General features: G+C 46.6%; 1 protein-coding gene across 5 annotated transcripts in view; it reads left to right on the forward strand.

Annotated features, from left to right (window-relative positions):
• The first annotated feature begins 1,014 nt into the window (after window positions 1-1,014).
• CHST11 (carbohydrate sulfotransferase 11) overlaps window positions 1,015-18,381 on the forward strand; it is a 260,270-nt gene continuing 242,903 nt past the window's right edge. Inside the window, exon 1 of one of the 5 annotated variants that reach the window (XM_073213765.1) lies at window positions 1,015-1,166. Coding sequence is in view for 4 of the 5 variants with exons in the window: in XM_073213762.1 (XP_073069863.1) it covers window positions 15,400-15,517 (118 nt within the window). In the remaining variant the exon portion in view is untranslated. Of the gene's footprint in view, window positions 1,167-14,829; window positions 15,518-18,381 lie in introns of those variants that run through there. The other 4 variants (XM_073213762.1, XM_073213763.1, XM_017657285.3 and 1 more) reach the window with 4 other exon arrangements.

Raw genomic sequence — 18,381 nt, forward strand, 5'->3', positions numbered from 1 at the left:
AGGGATGGGTGAGAGACAGAGCTGAGTTTGGTGCAAATTTGGAAGCCAACATAAGGGTCGGGACTTCTGCAGAGCCACGTGGAAATTCACCAGCAGCGCTGGGGTAATGACCTTTAACCTTATACCATAGATTCTTGGACAAAAGTTGAATTTTGGTAAATCAAATTCCATTATATATGTGTTGTACAACCATGCATTTCAAAAAAATCCTTTTGTGAATTATTTAAAGAAGACCAAGTTTCTTCCCGTCAGTTTTTCTTCTTTTTTTTTCTGTTTAGTTTGTCCAAGCTTTTGATATTTTGGTTTTTCCCTCAGTGTGTTATTCTTGTATTTTTTTTTCCTGAAATATGAAAGAATTTAAAACCTTATTTAAAAAAAAAAGGAAAGTAAAAATGTGTTAAAGAGATATTCATATAATCTGAGAAGCATGAAATTATAGCATTGGAAAGGAACTTTCTGATCCAGACACCTGCCCTAAGGGAGTTCCATATGAAAAATCACAGCAATTAGAGCTGGCAGGGACTTCTGAGGTCTGCTAGGCCAATATTTCCCAGGCACCAGTTTATGAAATGGCACTGGGTTTCAGAGAATTTTTTCCCACTTAGAAAAGTTTTAATGTTGAAGGTATTTACTTTTGACTCACCTAGACACAAATGGAGAAACAGAACTTCCCTCCATGGTCAAGACAAAACTGGATTTCTTTATGAATCCATATATAAATATAACTTCTTTTTGAGGATTTTATGGGGTTTCATTAAGGATCATGAATTTAAAAAAAGGAAAGCTGAATTTAAAAATTCCTAAATCTACCCAGGAATGAAATATATGTGCTATGGACTGAATGATTATGTTCCCTCCCCTCTCCCCATTCAGATATTGAAACCCTAATCCCCATTGTGATTATATTTGGAGATGGGGCCTTTGGCAGGTAATTACCTCATGAGGGTGGAGCTTCATGATGTGATTAGTGCCCTTATAAGAAGAGGAAACAGGAGAGAGCTTGCTTGCCTGTCTCTGTTCTCTGCCACATGCAGTTCCAGTGGGAAGGTGGCTGTCTGCACACAGGAAACGGGCTCTCAGACTGCGAGCAAGCTTTTAGAACTGTGAGAAACAAGTTGTTGTTTAAGCCCTCCTCCTCCCACCCCCAGGCAAGAATGGTTGCAAAGGTGGGTGCAATTTAATATCTTCACATTTCATTCCAGACCTGAGCATAGCATTTGTATGATGCTGTCAAATGTCAAGGTGCCCTTATGAACATTATGTCACAACAACTTAGTGGCTGGGGTAAGCATATCCATTGTACAGGTAAAGGAACTGAGACTACAAGTGGGCTAGTTAAAGGCACTGCTTGGACTTGAACTTGTTTTCAGACTTCATGTCCAGTAGACTTCTTACTGCATGATATTCATGGATAGCAATAGATCTTTATTGACTTCTGTATTCTCTGGATAGATACAGATGTGGGGAAAATATCTATTCTTTCCTATTCAGTAAGGTGAGCTGAATAATGGCTGAGTAATAACTCAGATATCCACATCCTAGTCGATGGAACCTGTAAATATGTTACCTAAATGGCAAAAGGAACCCTGCAGATGTGACTAAGTTAGGGATTTTGAGATGGGGAGATGATCCTGATTATCTGGATGGACCTGATGTAATCACAGGGTTCCTGACAAGAGGGAGGTTGGAGGGTCAGAGTCAGGGGGAGAGACTGGAAGATGCTATAATGTGGCTCTGAAGATGGAGGATAGGACAACCAGCTAAGGAACACAGGTGGTCTCCAGAAGAAGCTAGAAAAGGCAAGGAAATACTCTTCCTATAGCCTCCAGAAGCGACATAGCCCTGCAAACAACCTCAACGTTAGCCCACTAAAGTTGATTTTGCACTTCTGGCCTGTAGAGCTGTAAGATGGTAAGTCAGTGCTGTTTTCAGCCATTAAGTTGGTGGTGATTTGTTACAGAAGCAATAGGAAATGAATACATCCAGTCTCTCTTATTATGACAGTATTCGTCTTGGCCTCTGGGTTGGCTGCCTCTCAGGGAAACACCCTGCCTTGTTCTTGATGCCTGTGCTGTGGGTGGGGCTGACCCCACTTCTGACTTCAGGATAGAACATGTTATTCAGGCCTGGCCCATGATAATACTTCAGTCTCTGTCCCAGTGCCTGGGGAGGGATGAGCAGGTGGCCACTGCAGGGCCCCACAGGAGGATGCACTAGGCTCTTACGGGAGCTGTCAGGAAGCAGGCATGGGTTTTCCACAGTGGATGTGGAGCTGAAGAAGGTAAGCCTGGAGCAGGTGGCAGCTACCTGAGAATGAAACACAAGGACAGTAGAGCAGTGGGCTGGAAAGAGACATTGTCCCAGACATGGCCCGAAACCATGAATCCAGTCATGCCTGAGGCCAGCTTTGCCCCTTGAAGATTCCAATTACAGGATGAATTAAAGTCCTTTTTGTTCATGCAAGTTGGAGTTGGATTTCTGAGCCCAAATATTCTTGACTGATATGGACATTTAAATGGTATTATTTGATGCTGGATTTTGCTGAAGATTTAACACTGTTGAGCAGATTAGTACTACTCAAGAGGAGGAGTGTTCTTGTCCAAATGGCACCAGCCTTACAGTTAAACCAGGGAGAAGATATGATATGAGAAGATATGAGTCCTCTCTCCCCATAAAATGCTAACTGTGGAGAGTTACCCCCTGAGTCCTTTTACATACCAGGCCCTGAGTGACCCTTGGATACCAGTACAGGCTTTTTCTCAGGCTTTATCTCATGTGGCTCTTGAGATCCAGGGAAGGAGAATGTCTTGCCTTAAGCCACATGGCCAGCTGGTGGCCAGCCTGGGGTCAGGATGCCTGCCTCCTCTGACTCCTAGGGGCACACACTCTCTAAGGCTGTGGCCTCAAGTACTAGTGTGAGTATTTTCTCTCACACTTCCGTGGCTCTGAAAATTCACACCCTGCTGTGTGCAATTAGTCCTTGCTGCTCCCCCTTGCTGATCAGCATTCTTAATTTCATTTTTGGAGCCCTGGGTTTATCATTATCATAATGAGATTATTTAACATCCTGAATATTAAAAATTTGACTCCACAGAATAAAGTGTGTGTGTTCCAAGGTTACTGTTGTTTACCAGCACCCACCATTCAGCCCACTCTTTTTTGAGAAACATCACTTTGAGGGCAAGGCACCGCCTCTCCCCCGCTCACCCCAGCTCCTGGTGGATGTCATTTAAAAGGATCCCCATTTGAGTTTCTGATTTTGATGGCATTGATCTGACAATGAAATAAACTCTGCTGACAATTCTGACAATCCTAGAGCCACCCCAGAGTCGGAACAGAAAGGGATCTTAAAGGTTGCTTAATTCAATCTTTGCATTTTTTATCATAATTTTTTTCTATAAAGAGGTCCTTTTAAAGTTAAGACTATTTTTTCTAGAGCAGTTTAAAGTTCCCAGCAACACTGAGGGGAAAGTACAGAGATGACCCATATGCCTGGGCCCTGACACATGCATAGCTTTCCCCGTTATTCACATCCCACCGAAGTTGTACATTTGTTAGAACTGATGAACCCACACTGACTCATCATAATCAGCCAGAGTCCACAGTTTACATTATGGTTCATTCTTCATGGTGGACATTCCATGGGTTGGTGCAAATGTACACTGACATGTACCCATCAGTATGGTGTCATACAGACTATTTCCACTGCCCTAAAAATCCTCTGTGCTCTGTTTATTCTCCCTTCCTCCCTACTAACCCCTAGCAACCATTGATCATTTTACTGTCTCCATAGTTTTGCTTTTCCTTCATGACGTATAGTTGAATTACACACTGTGTAGCCTTTTCAGATTGGCTTCTTTCACTTAGAAACAGGTCTCCTTCCTTGCATTTTCCAGGTGGAAAAGTGAAGCTTGGAAAGTATGTATCTATCAGAGTTCTTAGTGAAAGGCAATTACTCTGCTAGTTTAAGAAGAACATGAATATTTTAAAAGATGTTAGGTAACTCACACAAATCCAGGAGGGTCTTAGATGCAGGCATGTGCCTATGCAACTGGAAACAAGACCCTCGCGGGTGGCTCCAATCACTCTTACTGTCTAGTGGATTGTAATGCGTTGACTGGGGGCCACCAAGAAGAATAGATCCATATCCTAATCTCAGGAACCTGTGAATGTGACTGTGTTTGGGAAGAGATTTTACAGATGTAATTAAGCTAAGGATTTGGAGATGAGATCATTCTGGATTATCTGGGTGGGTCCTCAATTCAATTACAAATGCCCTTATAAGGGACAGAAAAGAATAAGACACGGACACAGAGAAGGCCACATGAAGAAAGAGGCAGAGATTGGAGCAGTGTAGCCACAAGCCAAGGAACACCCGGACCCAACAGAAGCTGGAGGAGGCATGGAAACATTCTCCTCTAGAGTTTCAGAGGAGCATAGCCCGGCCAATACCAAGATTTTGGGCTACAGGCTCCCAGAACTGTGGGAGAATAAATTTCTCTTGCTTTAAGCTACTGAGTTTGTGATAATTTGTTATGCATGCAAAATAAATACACTGTCACCTGACACAGACTCACTCCAAGGTTCCCATAGATGAACCTGAGACTGGATCATATAAACTCACAGCTACTCCAAAGAGCCAAGACCCTCAGGCTCTGCCCTAGCCACTCAGCACAGAGGTCTGATGGGCAGAGCCTGGGTCACACGCAGCACCCTAGCGGCAAGGGATGCTGTGAGGGAATGTCCTGAGAGGGACTTGTCATGTAGAATGTTGAAAGATGTTGGGTGGTCATAAACATGACAAGTGTACTCGACAAAGTGATTTACCCCAGAGCCACTGTATTATTAGTCTGATTTGGCTGCTATATAACAAAGTGCCACAGACTTAGTGGCTCACACAATAGACATTCATTCTCCCACAGTTCTAGAGACTGGAAGTCCAAGATTGAGGTGCGGGCAGGGCTGGGGTCTGGGAGGTCTCTCTTTGGCTTGTAGTAGGCCGCCTTCCCGTCGTGTGCTCACAGGGCCTTTCCTCTGCGTGTGTGCAGAGAGAGCTCTGGTTGTCGCAGCCTCTTCTTATGACACCAGTCTTATTGGATTAAGACTCTCTCCTTATGACTTCATTTAACCTTAATTACCTTTTTAAAGGCTCTATCGCCAAATATAGTCATATTGGGGATTGAGCTTCAACATATGAATTGGTGGGGACAGCTAGCTAGAGGTGGGCTGAGATTTCAGCATACACTGCCTGGTTACTAATCCACCCAGCTCAACTCCTGTCAGATTTAGACATGCTGTGGCACAACCTATCTAGAAAAACAAAGGTGACTGGCCTTTGGCACCCTCCATTTAGCTTACTGCCTGGCAGGAAGGGGGCATATAGATATTGGTGGCCCAGTAATAGGTTCTGCTTCTCTATCCATACCTCATAATCTGTGAATTCAGAGTTCTTAGTGGTAAGCAGCAGAAACCGACCATGACTTATCCTTTATTGAAAGGATAATGGGTAACTAGAGAAATGCTAGGAGGACTGGAAAATAGCTAAAAAGTCAGAAGGAAGAAGCGAAGCAGACTGTAGCCACAACTGCAGCCCACAAGCAGTCCAGAGAGGCCACCACTGCCAAGGCCACTGGATTTTACAGTTGCTCCCACTACAATGGGTCTTCTGCCATCCCTGTTTCTCTGCCTCAGCAGCTCCTGATTCAGGCTACTGCAGTGGGTGCCTCTGATTGGTTTAGGTTTGTGTAGTCCTCACAAGTCTAAAAGAACATGTATTATCACTCCCATTTTACAGAATGAGGAAACTGAGGGCTGAAGATGTTCTGTGACTTGCCAGTGGCGAATTTAGGTCTGCCTGACTCCAAGGCCCACTTTCCCAGTAACCACACTTAGTCCCCAAGCCCCACTGCTGGGATAAAGGACGTGTAATTCCGAAGGGGCTGTTCCACTTGCTTCATCCAGCAATGCAAGGGTGTCACCTTCTCACTCCGCCCTTCCCAGCATCAAGGACTGTGTCATTTAACACAAACCTGGGCTAATTTGATTGGTTAAAATGGTGTTTCTTGTTTTGGTTTGCTTCTCTTTAGCTGTTGAGGTTGAACATTTCCCCATATTCTACTGTTGAGTTATAGTTCCCTTTGGATGTGTGAAAAATCCTGTCCATGTTTTTTGTTCATGTGTCTACTGGGGTCTTGGTGGCGTTATCTTAGTTGTTCATATGAGCTCTTTACATATAGCATGCAGCATTTTTCTTTTTTTAATGTGAATATTTTCACCACATTTTTATTTGATGTTTATCTTTGTTCATTTTCCTTTTACGCAAAGGAGTTTTACATTTTAGGGATAAATATTTAAAGAATATTTCTCAGGCTGCCCACATAATACAAGGGATTGCTTTAGGGAAAAACATCACTGCATGCTTAGATAATTCCTCTTTTTCATGCCCTGCCACCTCACAATACTTTTGGGTCAATAGGTTTATAGAGAGTCCTTTCATCTCTCCAAAGGGGGTCATAAACAACTCTGAGAGGCATGGTTTTCCACTACACCCTAGGGCAAAAAAAGACAAAGGTGAACATTGTTTGCTTCAGTCATTTACACAAACTCATCTTATCCTCCTATCTAAACAACTGTTTGTAGGGAGAGAGGAGAGGAGGGCAGAGAGATGCTTAAAACCTGGTTTAAAAGTCACGAAGATTTGACCTGCAGAAAGGAGAGACTGTGAAAGTGAGTACGAAGGCAGAATCCTGGTGATGGGAGGAAAAGCTCTCTTTTCCTTATCTCCCTCCCCTCTGCCCCCAAGCTCCTTAAAGGGGTGATTTTGATAAGAACTCTAGAGGGGGTGCTGTTAGATGTCTGTAGAACAAATGGTTGCTACACCCTGAAGCATGGGCCTTGGTGCCACATAATCTTGGTTCAAAGTATCCCTCCCACCACACTTACCAATTATGTAACTGTGAGCAAATCCCTTAATCCTTCTGAGGCCCCGTTTTGTCATCTGTGTAATGGGATACTCACACTGTCCTTGGGCGACTGATATGAGGATTCGGTGGTGCATGGGACAGTGGTGCTAAGCGGAGTCAGGCATGCTGGAGGTGTGCCACAGAAGCCTGTTCTGATGTATCAGGAAATTAACTGGCAGGTACTTGTGGGTCATCTGCTGTGTGCCCAGCATGGCATCAGGTCTGTGGCAACTGGTCCCAACCTTCATGAGCTTACACAGTGTGGCCCAGGAGAGAGTGCAGCTCACAAATGACTCTACAGTTTTTCGACAGAGAAGAAGTGCTGAATTATAGAGGAGGGTTTGATCCTTGCTAGCAGGAAGAGATCTCTGGAGGTTGAATTAATGAGTGAAAACTTTAAAGAAGGAAGCAGGGGCTTAAATTGGGTTTTGGACAATTTAAGAAACATATTCTCTTCTCCTTTTATGAGAATATTCCTTCCTTTGAAAGGGAAAATAGCTACATACTTTTCCTTTTGAAAAAAAGTATGTACTCTTTAAAATGTACTTAGACAATGCATTAAATCAATTAGAATCTCAGTACCTAGGAATACCTACTTATCAATACCTTGTTGCATAGAATGTATATATTTATAGATAAATATCATTATATTTGCTTATTTATAGAAAACCCAGAGCATATATATTTATACTGTGTTGTAACATCTGTAATTGATTTGGTCATTTCCTTTTTACTGGCTGTAGAGTATTCTATTTAAAATTTGTTTCACCAAATCCTAATTGTTAGGCACTTAGTTGATTTTAGTGCAGCTAAATACATGACTACTCCAAGAGTACAATTTTCTCAGTCAATAACTGGTGGTTTTAATCAAGTTAATCAACTTTCTGGACAATGGAAATGTTATCAAGTTATTTCTGGATCACTTTTCAGCAATGAAAGTTGAATCAATCTATTCTTATTTTCACCATCAGTATATAGGGGTTCTCTTTTCCCCATACTCTTCCTAGCACTGGGAATCGCCAATATTTTATAATCTTTGCCAGGCTGCCAGGTAAAAATTATATCATTCATTTAATATGGATTTCTAGACTGTCCTGTGTTGACACTGTCCTGAAAGACATGAAACAAACATGGTCCTAGTCCTCCCCTTACAGAGCTCAGAGGTTACAGGAAAAAGAGAAATTAAACAAATAATTACTGTAAAAGGTGATGAGGGCTGTTAAAGTTTGTATTTCTTTGATTATGTGGTCAGGTCCTTAGTAAATACAATAAAGCCCACTGAGGTTTTGTGGTGCTGTGACCTCATGTTTATCAGTGGACCAAAGAGGTGGCTGTTCTTTTGTGTCCTTGGTAACTCTTGGAATGACACAGAAGGGAGCGCAACAATGCAGAACGTGCCAAGGGATTTTCTAGAGGAAAATGATTAACCCAGTTATGCCTTTCTGGCCTCATTTCTGCAACATCCTTGGGATCTTGTCTAATATGAATGCCTTGAAGACTGCACCATGCCTACGGAGATTATAGCCTGGTGTGGCATACTTTAATTGCACAGCATAGGATAAAATGATAATAATATAAAATAGTGGTGGAACTGGATATCTGTATGAAAAAATAAATGAACCTCCATGCTTACCTCATGCCACACACCCAAATTCACTCAAAATATATCAAAGACTAAAACATGAGTTCTAAACTATGATGCTTCTATACCAAACCACAGGAGAAAATTGCTGTGGCATCAAGTTAGGCCAACATTTTTTTAACAGAATGCAAAATACATGAGCCATCAACAAAACAATGAAGAGAATGGACTTGATCATTTTTGAAAATGTTTGCTCTGAAAAAACACCATTAAGAGAACAAAAAGGTAAGCTCACTGAGGGAAAAGACATGCAAAACATATATTTGAAAAAGGGCTTGTATCCAGACTAAATAAAGAGCTTAATAATATCACAACTGATAATAAGAAATAACAATTTTAAAATGGGCAAAAGATTTGAATAAACATTTCACAGAGAGATTTCTGAATGACCAAGAAACACAGGAAAAGATGCTCGACATCACTAGTCATCAGGGAAGTGTAATCAGAACCACAATGAGACGGCCTTACACACGCAGTAGAATGGCTAGAATTAAAAAGACTGACAGCACTAAGCATTGATGAGGATACGGGATTCTCCAGCTTTGCTAGTGGGAGTGGAAAAGGGTAGTTATTTTGGAGGAAAGCTAGGCAGTATTTTATAAAGTGTCTTAAGTATTTTCCCAAGACACCTGAAAACATTTGTCCATATAAAACTTGCATGCAAATGTTCATTGCAGCGTTTTTTTTGTATTAGTTAAAAATTAGAAACAGTGCAAACGTCACCAAGAGACAGATGAACAAACTGAGGCATTGCCACACTATGGAATGCTGCTCATCAATCAAAAAGGAAGCAAATACTAAGATGAAAGAATTTCAAAATAATTTTATTAAGTCAAAGAAGCCAGACAAAGCAGGCTTCATCCAGTATGATTCCATTTATATAGAATTCTAACCACAGCAAAAGTGTAGTGAAAGCAAGATAATTAGTGGTTGCCTGGGACTGGGGTCTGGGGCAGGGGATCAACTGCAAAGGGGCAAGAACGAACTTTCTGGATGATGGAGATGTTCTCAGTCTTGATTGTGATGATGGACGTTATATACCTGTATACAACTGCCCAAACTCAGCAAGCTGTATGCTTAGAATGAGTAGATTTTATTTGTGTATTAAAGCTGGGAGAAAATTAAATCAGAAACAAATTTGAACTTTCTTGGCTTTCTCCATATGCATCTTCTGCTTTGGTATGATTTCTATTTTGCATTACATATGGGGGTGGTACATCATAAAGTTTTCGGATAGAGATTCTCAGCACCCTAATCTGGTCCTGGCATCAAAGCCCTTCTAGGCCCTTTGGGTCATGCCTTGGTCACATTGGTCACCTCCAAGGCATCTGCTGGCTTGTCCTCCAAGCCCCCTCAAGTCAGCAACTCTGTGACTTTCATGCCATGCTTGGGGCACTGCCATCTTTGGTAACATGGGGGCCACTGTGCCAGGTTCCAAGCACTCTGGTAACTACCCTTTGCCTCCGGAGGCATGGAGTGGGAGGGCACTCTCATACTTCCCTTTGGAAATGTTCCCCAAAGTCCCCCCACTTCTCTCCCTGGCATTATCTCTTCCATAGTTTTAAAATTTCCCTAAGAAAAAGTCTTTATAAAATCCGTCAGCAAGGTAGCACAAAGCCTGCTGTAAATGGAGAGGGAGTGGAGAAGGGAAAAATACAGAAAAACACAAATGAATATTTCAGTAAATTACCATGCCATGAATGTCCAATGTGCTTAGGAAATGCTGATGTTGTAAATGAGGAGCAGCAAGAGGCAGGGGTCCTGGAAAGATGGTTTGGAATGGTCTGCCCAGGGGCTGGCAGGGGTGAAAAGGGAAATCGATTAAGACACCCAGCAGTCATTGAGTGCCAGGTCATGCTTGCTGGTGGCCTGTCCCTCCAGGCAGCTATGGCTGCCTTCATTTTATACGTGGAGAAAGCAGGGCTCATGGAGGTGATGTGACTGCCTCAAGTCACATAGGTCCGTCTGGTCTGTCTGAGCCCTCAGCCTGACTGGCAGTCTGGAAAAGAGACAGGAGGGAACTGTGACCCACTGTGACTGTCTGGCTTTTGGCTTTGTGACCTTGGGTCAGCCAACATGACTCTATGACCCTGAGTAGTTATGTTACCTTTCTCTGCCTCAGTTTCCTTTCCTATAAAACACAGGTAATAATGGCCCTGTCTCACAGGCTGTGTGAGGGGAGATGAGTAAAGCGCCGAGAGTGTGGCCTGGCCTGGAGAGAGGTGTCTGTGAACTGTGGCTCCTGCTGTGGTGGGCCTGAGTGGGGGTGCAGGGGTGGCAGGGGCGTGAGACCGGTTGTTTGGAGCTGGAGAGCTTCTGGGTCATCTGGATGGGAGCTTGGGGGTTGACCAGGGCCCTGAGTTAAGAAATACTTGAGAGGGAGGAGCAGCTTGGGGAGCCAGGGAGGGTGGTAGAGACCAGTGAGGGGGCAGTAGGAGTGGGCGTGGGTGGAGCCCGAGGGTCCATCAGCCCTCTCTCCCCTCAGGAAGGGAGGGAGAGGGGTCTCTGTGGCCCACACTGGGCAGGAGGGCAAAGGTAGCATCAGAAAGTGAAACAGAATAATAGCGGGCATTTCTTTCCTCCCTCCTCTTCCCGCTCCCTTGTTTTCTTTCCTGCCTCTCTCCTTCCATCCCTCTCTTTCTCTACCCCTTTTCCCACCCCTTTCTGTCTTTCCCACCTTGTTCTAAAAAGCCTGCAAAGAAGAGTCTGCTCTCAGACATGCCATGAGTAGCCCACTTGTGTACTTGCGGTTTACCTACCTGTAGAAAATTTTGTACCCTAAGATCACCACATACTGTGGGCAAATCGTTTTTGATTCAGCTCCACAAATATTTACTGTGCTCTAGTTAACTGAGCCTACTTTGTGCTGGAGTTGCCAGAGAGATGCAAATGGGCAAAGCCAGTCCTCAGAGGAGCCAGTCTGGGGCTCTGGCTGATGTTGGCAGAAGACCTGTCCCTTGCCCCCAAAGATGCTAAAGAGCTCTCTGTCTACCAGTGCCCTGGGCCCACTTTTCTCTCCAACAAAGTGCAGAAAGAGGCATGACTGGCAGTTCCACAAGATCCTGACAAGACAGTACACTGAAGGCATAATCTGCGGAAACAAGGCAGAGCTCAGCCTGCAGGTGTCAGAGGGCTGCTGATGGCACACACGAGCTGGAATTGTGATTTGCCTCTATTTCTTGCTCTCCTATGAATTTTCAAGATCAACGTAAATAGAACTTTCTACTCCACAGAGTTTTCAGGGCCACACCAGGCTGTGAAACAGACAGGCCCCAGTTTCATTTGCATATTGTTTAATTTGGAGAGGAAGTTTCCTGCTCAACCATCATCCAAGGCACAGCCAGCTCCCAGAATGAGAACAGAGTCGATTTACAGAAGCTCTTGGGGTGAAGTGAAATTTGGAAAAATAAGATCCGAAGAGTGACCGGGGGTTGCAGCCAGGAAGATGGTTCCCCAAATGCCTTAGGCTCCCTAACTTCCCCACCTGGGTGTGACGGAGAGCAGCTGGTTAATAGTTCTGACCGATAAACGATGAACAGAAGTGACATGTGCTTCTTTTGGGTGGGATCACTGAATGTCTGGGTGAGACCTTCCTGGCTGCTTTCCCTCAGGCATCGCAACCAGCATTGTTCTAGATGGGGGCTGCTGCAGCCTCACCTTTGAGAAATACTACATGTACAGCCCCTCTGCGGACCCACAGCAGACGTGTCGTGGAGTGAGATGAAAGCCCTGTTGTTTTAAGCCACTGCCACTGGGGCTTGTTTGTTACTGCAACATATCTTCACCTGTCCTGACTGGTACATTGGGGAAACAAAAAGCCTGATTTGAGAGGCAGTCTCCCCTCTTCCTCACTTCAAAGTTCAAAGTATCGAGTCTTTCTCCTCAGTCTTATCAGCCAACATTGCCTTTTGTCTGGTCAATATTTATCATGTACCATGAGTAAAAGAGGTATTAAAGTTTTGTTAGCATAGGAATGGAGAGAAAGCAATGAGTCTACTTGTGGTTGATAAGTTTACAGTGTAACAAGGGAGTCAAGAAATAGAACATTTCTCTCATCCCTATTGCACACAGAATGACAGAATCACTGAACATTACCACTGACCGTTCCCATTGACTTTAGAGGTGATCTAATTTAACTTCGTAACCCAAAAGGCATCACCTCTCCATTTCTGACTTATTTGTTTCTATCTGGTGTCAGTCACTATGCTAAACACTAGAGAGAGAGACAGAGATAAATAACACACAGCCTAGTGGGTAGTGGCCCAAGAGTAGTGCTTAGAGCACAGAGGAGGAAAGAGGCTACTTCAGGTTAGAAATCAGGGAGGGTTTCTGGAAAGAGGTGGTAGTTTACCTGCCAGAGCTTTATCCCTCACTGTATGTCTGGGGTGATTCCGGATTGTGGGAATGCAAAAATGGATGCTGGGCTTGATCCACCATCTTTCCCAACATTCTTCCCTCCCTGACCCACCACAGATTCAGACTGCTTATGTCTCCCTTGGCTCTGGGACTTCCCGGACTGCCTTACGCATGTCCAGACTTTTGTACAAGTACAGTGTGGTCTCAGGCCTGGACGGTGAGAGGTCAGTTGAGTTGCCTGGGAGCAAATCCCTTTCCCTCCCTGCTCTGTAAGACCAGGAGTTAAGTGAGAGCCTGACATTCTAAGCAAAGTGCTGCAGGTGCTCAAGGATTCCCTGCCTTGGCTGGGGCAGGTGGTAATGTGTTCGGCTCCCATCCCCAATCTCTTGGGCTGGGTAGGGGGTGGAATCACTGAAGAATGACTTTGTACTGGAGCTTGTACAGCTCTGCTGCCTTTAGCAAGCAACTCATTCACAAGGGAGTGCAAATTAATACCATAATACCGGCTACATAAATATTGTGCGATAATTGATTGCCTTATGTAATCAAAGGCAAGGCTACTGACTTAGTTGCTTTCCGTACCTTGCAACTGCTGGAGGAAAGAAGAAAACAGGTTGTAGAGGTGGTTTTTGCTGCAAGTATCTGTTTACAAGTTGTGTCTCTGATGTATTGAGAAGAAGTTAAGGCCCTTTCCATTCAGATTCAGTATTTGTCAAATGCCTATTATGTGAGAGGCACTGAAAGACACATTCTCTTATTGAATTATTAATTGAGTTAATGGTTGTAATTTTTTGATAATATGGCACAAAAGTCAGTCTTTACAATATCATTTCTTTCCTGGTATATATTACTGTTGGAATTTAAATACTTTAATTTTGAAAAACACAGCGTCAGCATAGGGAGGATAAAAGGATATGACAGCCCCTATCTCATTGCTTACAGAATGAGGAATTTCAAAGTCAAGAAGGGCAGAAGAACAAGATTTTCGTTCCTAGGAACTGTATTAGTGGACAATAATAATGGATTTTCTCCAGTTGGTACTGAGTAGGTGAGCCAGTGATCTCCCTACAATTTGCCTACGTCCACTTTATTGATTGCTGAACAACCGAAACGCACGGAATTGGAAATCTTAAATCTCTTCACACAGTGCAAGAAAGCATCGCCATCTTTCCATTTACTTGCCAACGCTAAGGCCGGCTCGGTTTTCCAGCAGTTGCTTAGATGTGCATGACTTGCTGGCGGCATCCTCCCACGTCCACCCTGCAGACTCATGCAATTTGGAGAATTTGAAGAGAGCTCTGTCTTTTGGGAAGCCAGAGTTTTAAAAAAATCCACACACCCCTTTGCCTTATTGAGGGGGTGGGTGTCAGAGACTCGGCATAAATCCCCTGGAAAGCTCAACTGTCGCCTGAACCCTGCGGATGGTGCAGTTTCCCTAATCTTGACCCGAAGTCGGCCGTCTTCAACCCCTTTCCAAACTGTCGCTCAGCCTGGGCTGCCTTCGAAAGAATAACGAAAGAGCCAGGTTCTGAGCGTCGGGAAAAGGGCACCGGCTCACTGGCAGCTGGGGGCCACGTCCCGGCTACCTGCCCGGGGACTTTGAATGATCGCGTGCTACCAGACCCCTCCAGGTTCCCAGGGCGCAACTCGCTCCCCTCCACTTTGCTCTCAAACGCCGGCAGGAGTGGGTGGCAGCACCGAGGCGATTTTATTCGTATTTTTTTCCTCCGGGCTTTGTCATGGAAACGCTGACACAGGCTCCAGACGCCGGCCGAAGGCCGGCGGGGGACTGAGGGCTTTTGGGACCCTGCGGGAGCGCGGCGCGCACTCCGCACTCCCCGGGAAACAGCTGGACGCGACCAAGTCCCGGGCAGGGGCGGGGGGAACGCGACGCTCCTCCCCGGCGCGCGGGCCCCTCCCTCCGCCCGGCCTCCGCGGGTGCCCTCCCCTCGCCGGGGGCCGCGAGCTGCATTTGGTCAAACCCAGCCCTGGAATATATAGATCATTGGAGCGCAATGAAGTAGCCTCTGGAGAGGAGGGAGGGGGCCGTCCGACTGCCACAGCGGCCGGCGCAGCGGCGGCCCGGCGGCACCACCGTCACCGCGCGCACCCGGCGCCTGGCCCGCGAGGAGGCAGCGGCGGCGGCCGGCGGAGCGGAGGCGGCAGCGGGGAGGCGAGGAGGAGCCGCGGGAGGAGCAGGAGCGCGCAGCCGGCGGGTCCCCGCGTCTCGGCACTTCCAGAGCAACTCCGGCGCCTTCCACACGCCCTTGCGGGGCTGGCGGCTCCTGGAGCGGCCGCGACGCCAGCCGCATAGTGTCCCCGAGCCCTGCCCAGCCCTGCCCCGCGCCTCCCGGGCTCCGCTCCGCGCGGCGGGGTCCCGGTCCCTGCGCCCCGGGCGCGCCTCCTGGACTCCCAGGTCTCTGCAGTCAGGACAAAGCCATGAAGCCGGCGCTGCTGGAAGTGATGAGGATGAACAGAATTTGCCGGATGGTGCTGGCCACTTGCTTGGGATCCTTTATCCTGGTCATCTTCTATTTCCAAAGTATGTTGCACCCAGGTAGGGGGCGCGTTAGCGTGGTTTTGTTGGATATTTTCTTCTCTCTCGCGCTCTCGCTCGCTCGCCCCGCCTGGTTTCTGCCTCTTCCAACCTTATCTCTTTCCCTCGGCTACCTCGGGGCTCCCTGCTGCTGCCCGGGTCTCCCCGGGTCACCGACGCGGGATGGGGAGGAGGGGGAAGATGTGCTCTCTCCTCTCCCTCCTTCCGGCTACAGGCTGGAGGATGGGATCAGGAGGGGCGGTAGTTTTTTTTTTCTTTCTTTCTTTTCTTTTCTGTTTCTTTGTGTCTCTTGTCTGTCTGCCTGCCAGGTAGCAGGGCCAGGTAGAGACTGTGGGAAGCGGCTGGGGGTGGAGGGTCTATTTGAAGAGAACTCAGCTCCCTCCGGGCTCAGGCCGAAGTCTGAGAATGAAAGAGGCGTCGGGAGCCGGCCACCCTGCGCCCGGGCACGCTGCCTCTTCCTGGTTGGGGGGCCTGGGGCGAAGGGTGCGCGCCCCAGCGAGGTGGCGAGTCTCACCGGGACCTGGGGAGCGCGGGGCCAGGCTCCCCCACGTGTCCGGCGCTCGGCGCAGCGCAGACTCGGGAAGAGGCTGGGTGCCCCGCGCAGCCCCTCCACCCAGCTGGGGAAGGGTGCTCCGCACCGGCTGTTTGCTCCCGGGGTCCAGCCCCGCACTGACCTTGTGGCTGATGCCTGGGGCCTGCTTCAACATCCCCCCACCCCCATCCCGATCTCCTTTCCAGACCCTGCGCTGGTCAGAGCTCCTGGGTCACGCCTTGGCCATCGCAGTTTTGGAGGAAACTTTGGCCGAGTCCAGGCTGACCGTCAGGTTGCATACCCTACTCCTGGGCTCCGAGCATCCCGAGTCCCCCGGAGTCCCCCGGGCCGCGTGGGAGTGAGCCCCTTACCCAGTCCGCGGAGACAGACAGGTTCCGCGTCTTAAATCGGAACGGGGGAGGAACGAGACTCTCCCTTTCCGAGGGGCGCGAAGGAAAGTTTGGGACCTAGGAAGGGAGGACGCCCTGTAGCGAGGCGTCCTCGGGTTCGAAGCTCGGCTCCGAAGCCCAACAGGTGAAACCTTCCAAGAAAACTTCCAGGGTAACGAGGGTCTCCCTGCGGATCCATGGTTCCCCGGTACCCACCTCCCGGCAGGGCCCCGTAGGCCACGATGGCTCCAAAATCCATTTTTTACGCCTCCGAGTTGCCTTTCTCGGTATCCTCACAGCAACAATTTGCTTTTATAATTGTAAGGAGGAGGGAGCTGGAAACACATTTCTTTCCAGGGAAATGGGGTTGGTGTTTTTCTCTTAGCCTCCCTCGTTCTCCCTTCAGTGTGTATCTGACACTTTCAGCAGACGAAGCCCTGAATTCATCTAGCCTGCATGTGGGTCGATGGCAGAGGAATAAAGCTGTTCTTTCCATCAAGCAGGGCTGCCCGGTGTGAGATTCCTTGACAACGCGGGGACAGAACGGCCCCTCTGCCCGCTCAGCCTCTAGCAGTTGTTAAGGCGGCCACACTGCAAAGGATATGGTGTAAACCTCAGGACATCCGAGCCAGTCTTGGAGAAGATGGCTTTTGTTTGCTCTTGGGTATTTTTAGTTTCATGTCAGCAAACTACATGGGTGTTTGTCTCCTCACCCAAACTGGTGGTTGTGAAACTTCTAAGGGAATTTAAAACTGGACCTTGCTTGCATTCCTGCAGCCAGGCCAGTGCACCCAGCAGGACCAGACATACAGTGGCATCCCAGAGCCCAGGCCAGACTCCACCCAGAGGGCTGGGGGACTGGGTGGTGTGCAAATACACTGGAGCTCTAACAGTTTAAACAAAGGGATGAATGATTCGGTCTAGACTCTAGAGATGTGTTTGGAACACTTAGAGTTGCCTGGACTGAGCATGCCAGGTAATTCTCTGCAGAAATGTCAGGAACGGGTGAATACCATTCTTCCACAGGAATTCATTTTAACTTCCCTGTACCTGTTAGTTGCCCAGAGACATGCTAATCCTGCTACTACTCTCCATGCTTCTCATGCAACCTCTGTTTTTCTTTTCCTGTGTGTGGATTAGGAAACAACTTTTTAGGCAGAGATACCAGAAAGAAACATCTAACTTATAACTGGCACTTTGCTAAAATTTCCAGCCCTAGTTAGAATATTAAGTTGACTTGAAAGTGGCGTTAGCCCTTTTCTGTCCAGCCTGTTGGAACCAGGGACGACCTTTGCTAAGGCTGTCCGGATAAGGATCCTCTGTCCCTGACCCTCTGCTCTCAGCTTTTGCTTCCCTTCCTGGTCCCATTTCCTCCCGAGAAATGGCATTTGTTTATTATGGACTCTGTAGGAGTATGCCCTTCTGATATTTTTTTCCCAGTCCATAGCAAATACTACTTTGAATACATTCTGTTGAATGCAGTACTGCTGGTAGTTCAGTTGAAAGGTCTTCCTTATTGTGAATTATGTGTGGTTTCACAAAAACTCCATGTCAACAGTATTATTGTGTATATATGGGATATAGTATACATGTTCCAATAGTATATACATGGGACAAAAAGATATGTTTTGAAATCCATATTAAACATTTTCTTTTTTTTCCACTTCATTAAAGTCCATTGTTGTAGATGGCCAATGGTAAATCCTTTTCCTACTGCTTTGAATTTCTTTACAAGTTAGCTGATCCTTGCTTCTTTGAAGGATTTAGGTAATGGTAGCTGATTCTTTAGCCTGGCTCTGTAGTTTCAGTCTTTTCAGATCACCCTGGGAGAGGCAGAAGGGACCACAGCATGGCACAGATTGTGTTGCTAAAAATTTGGAGCCCTCTGGCAAGAGTTCCCGGTACCTATATCTGAAATAGAAAATAGTATTCTGAAAGAAATG

This window comes from Manis javanica, chromosome 10 (assembly GCF_040802235.1).
Source record: "Manis javanica isolate MJ-LG chromosome 10, MJ_LKY, whole genome shotgun sequence".
NCBI lineage: Eukaryota > Metazoa > Chordata > Mammalia > Pholidota > Manidae > Manis > Manis javanica.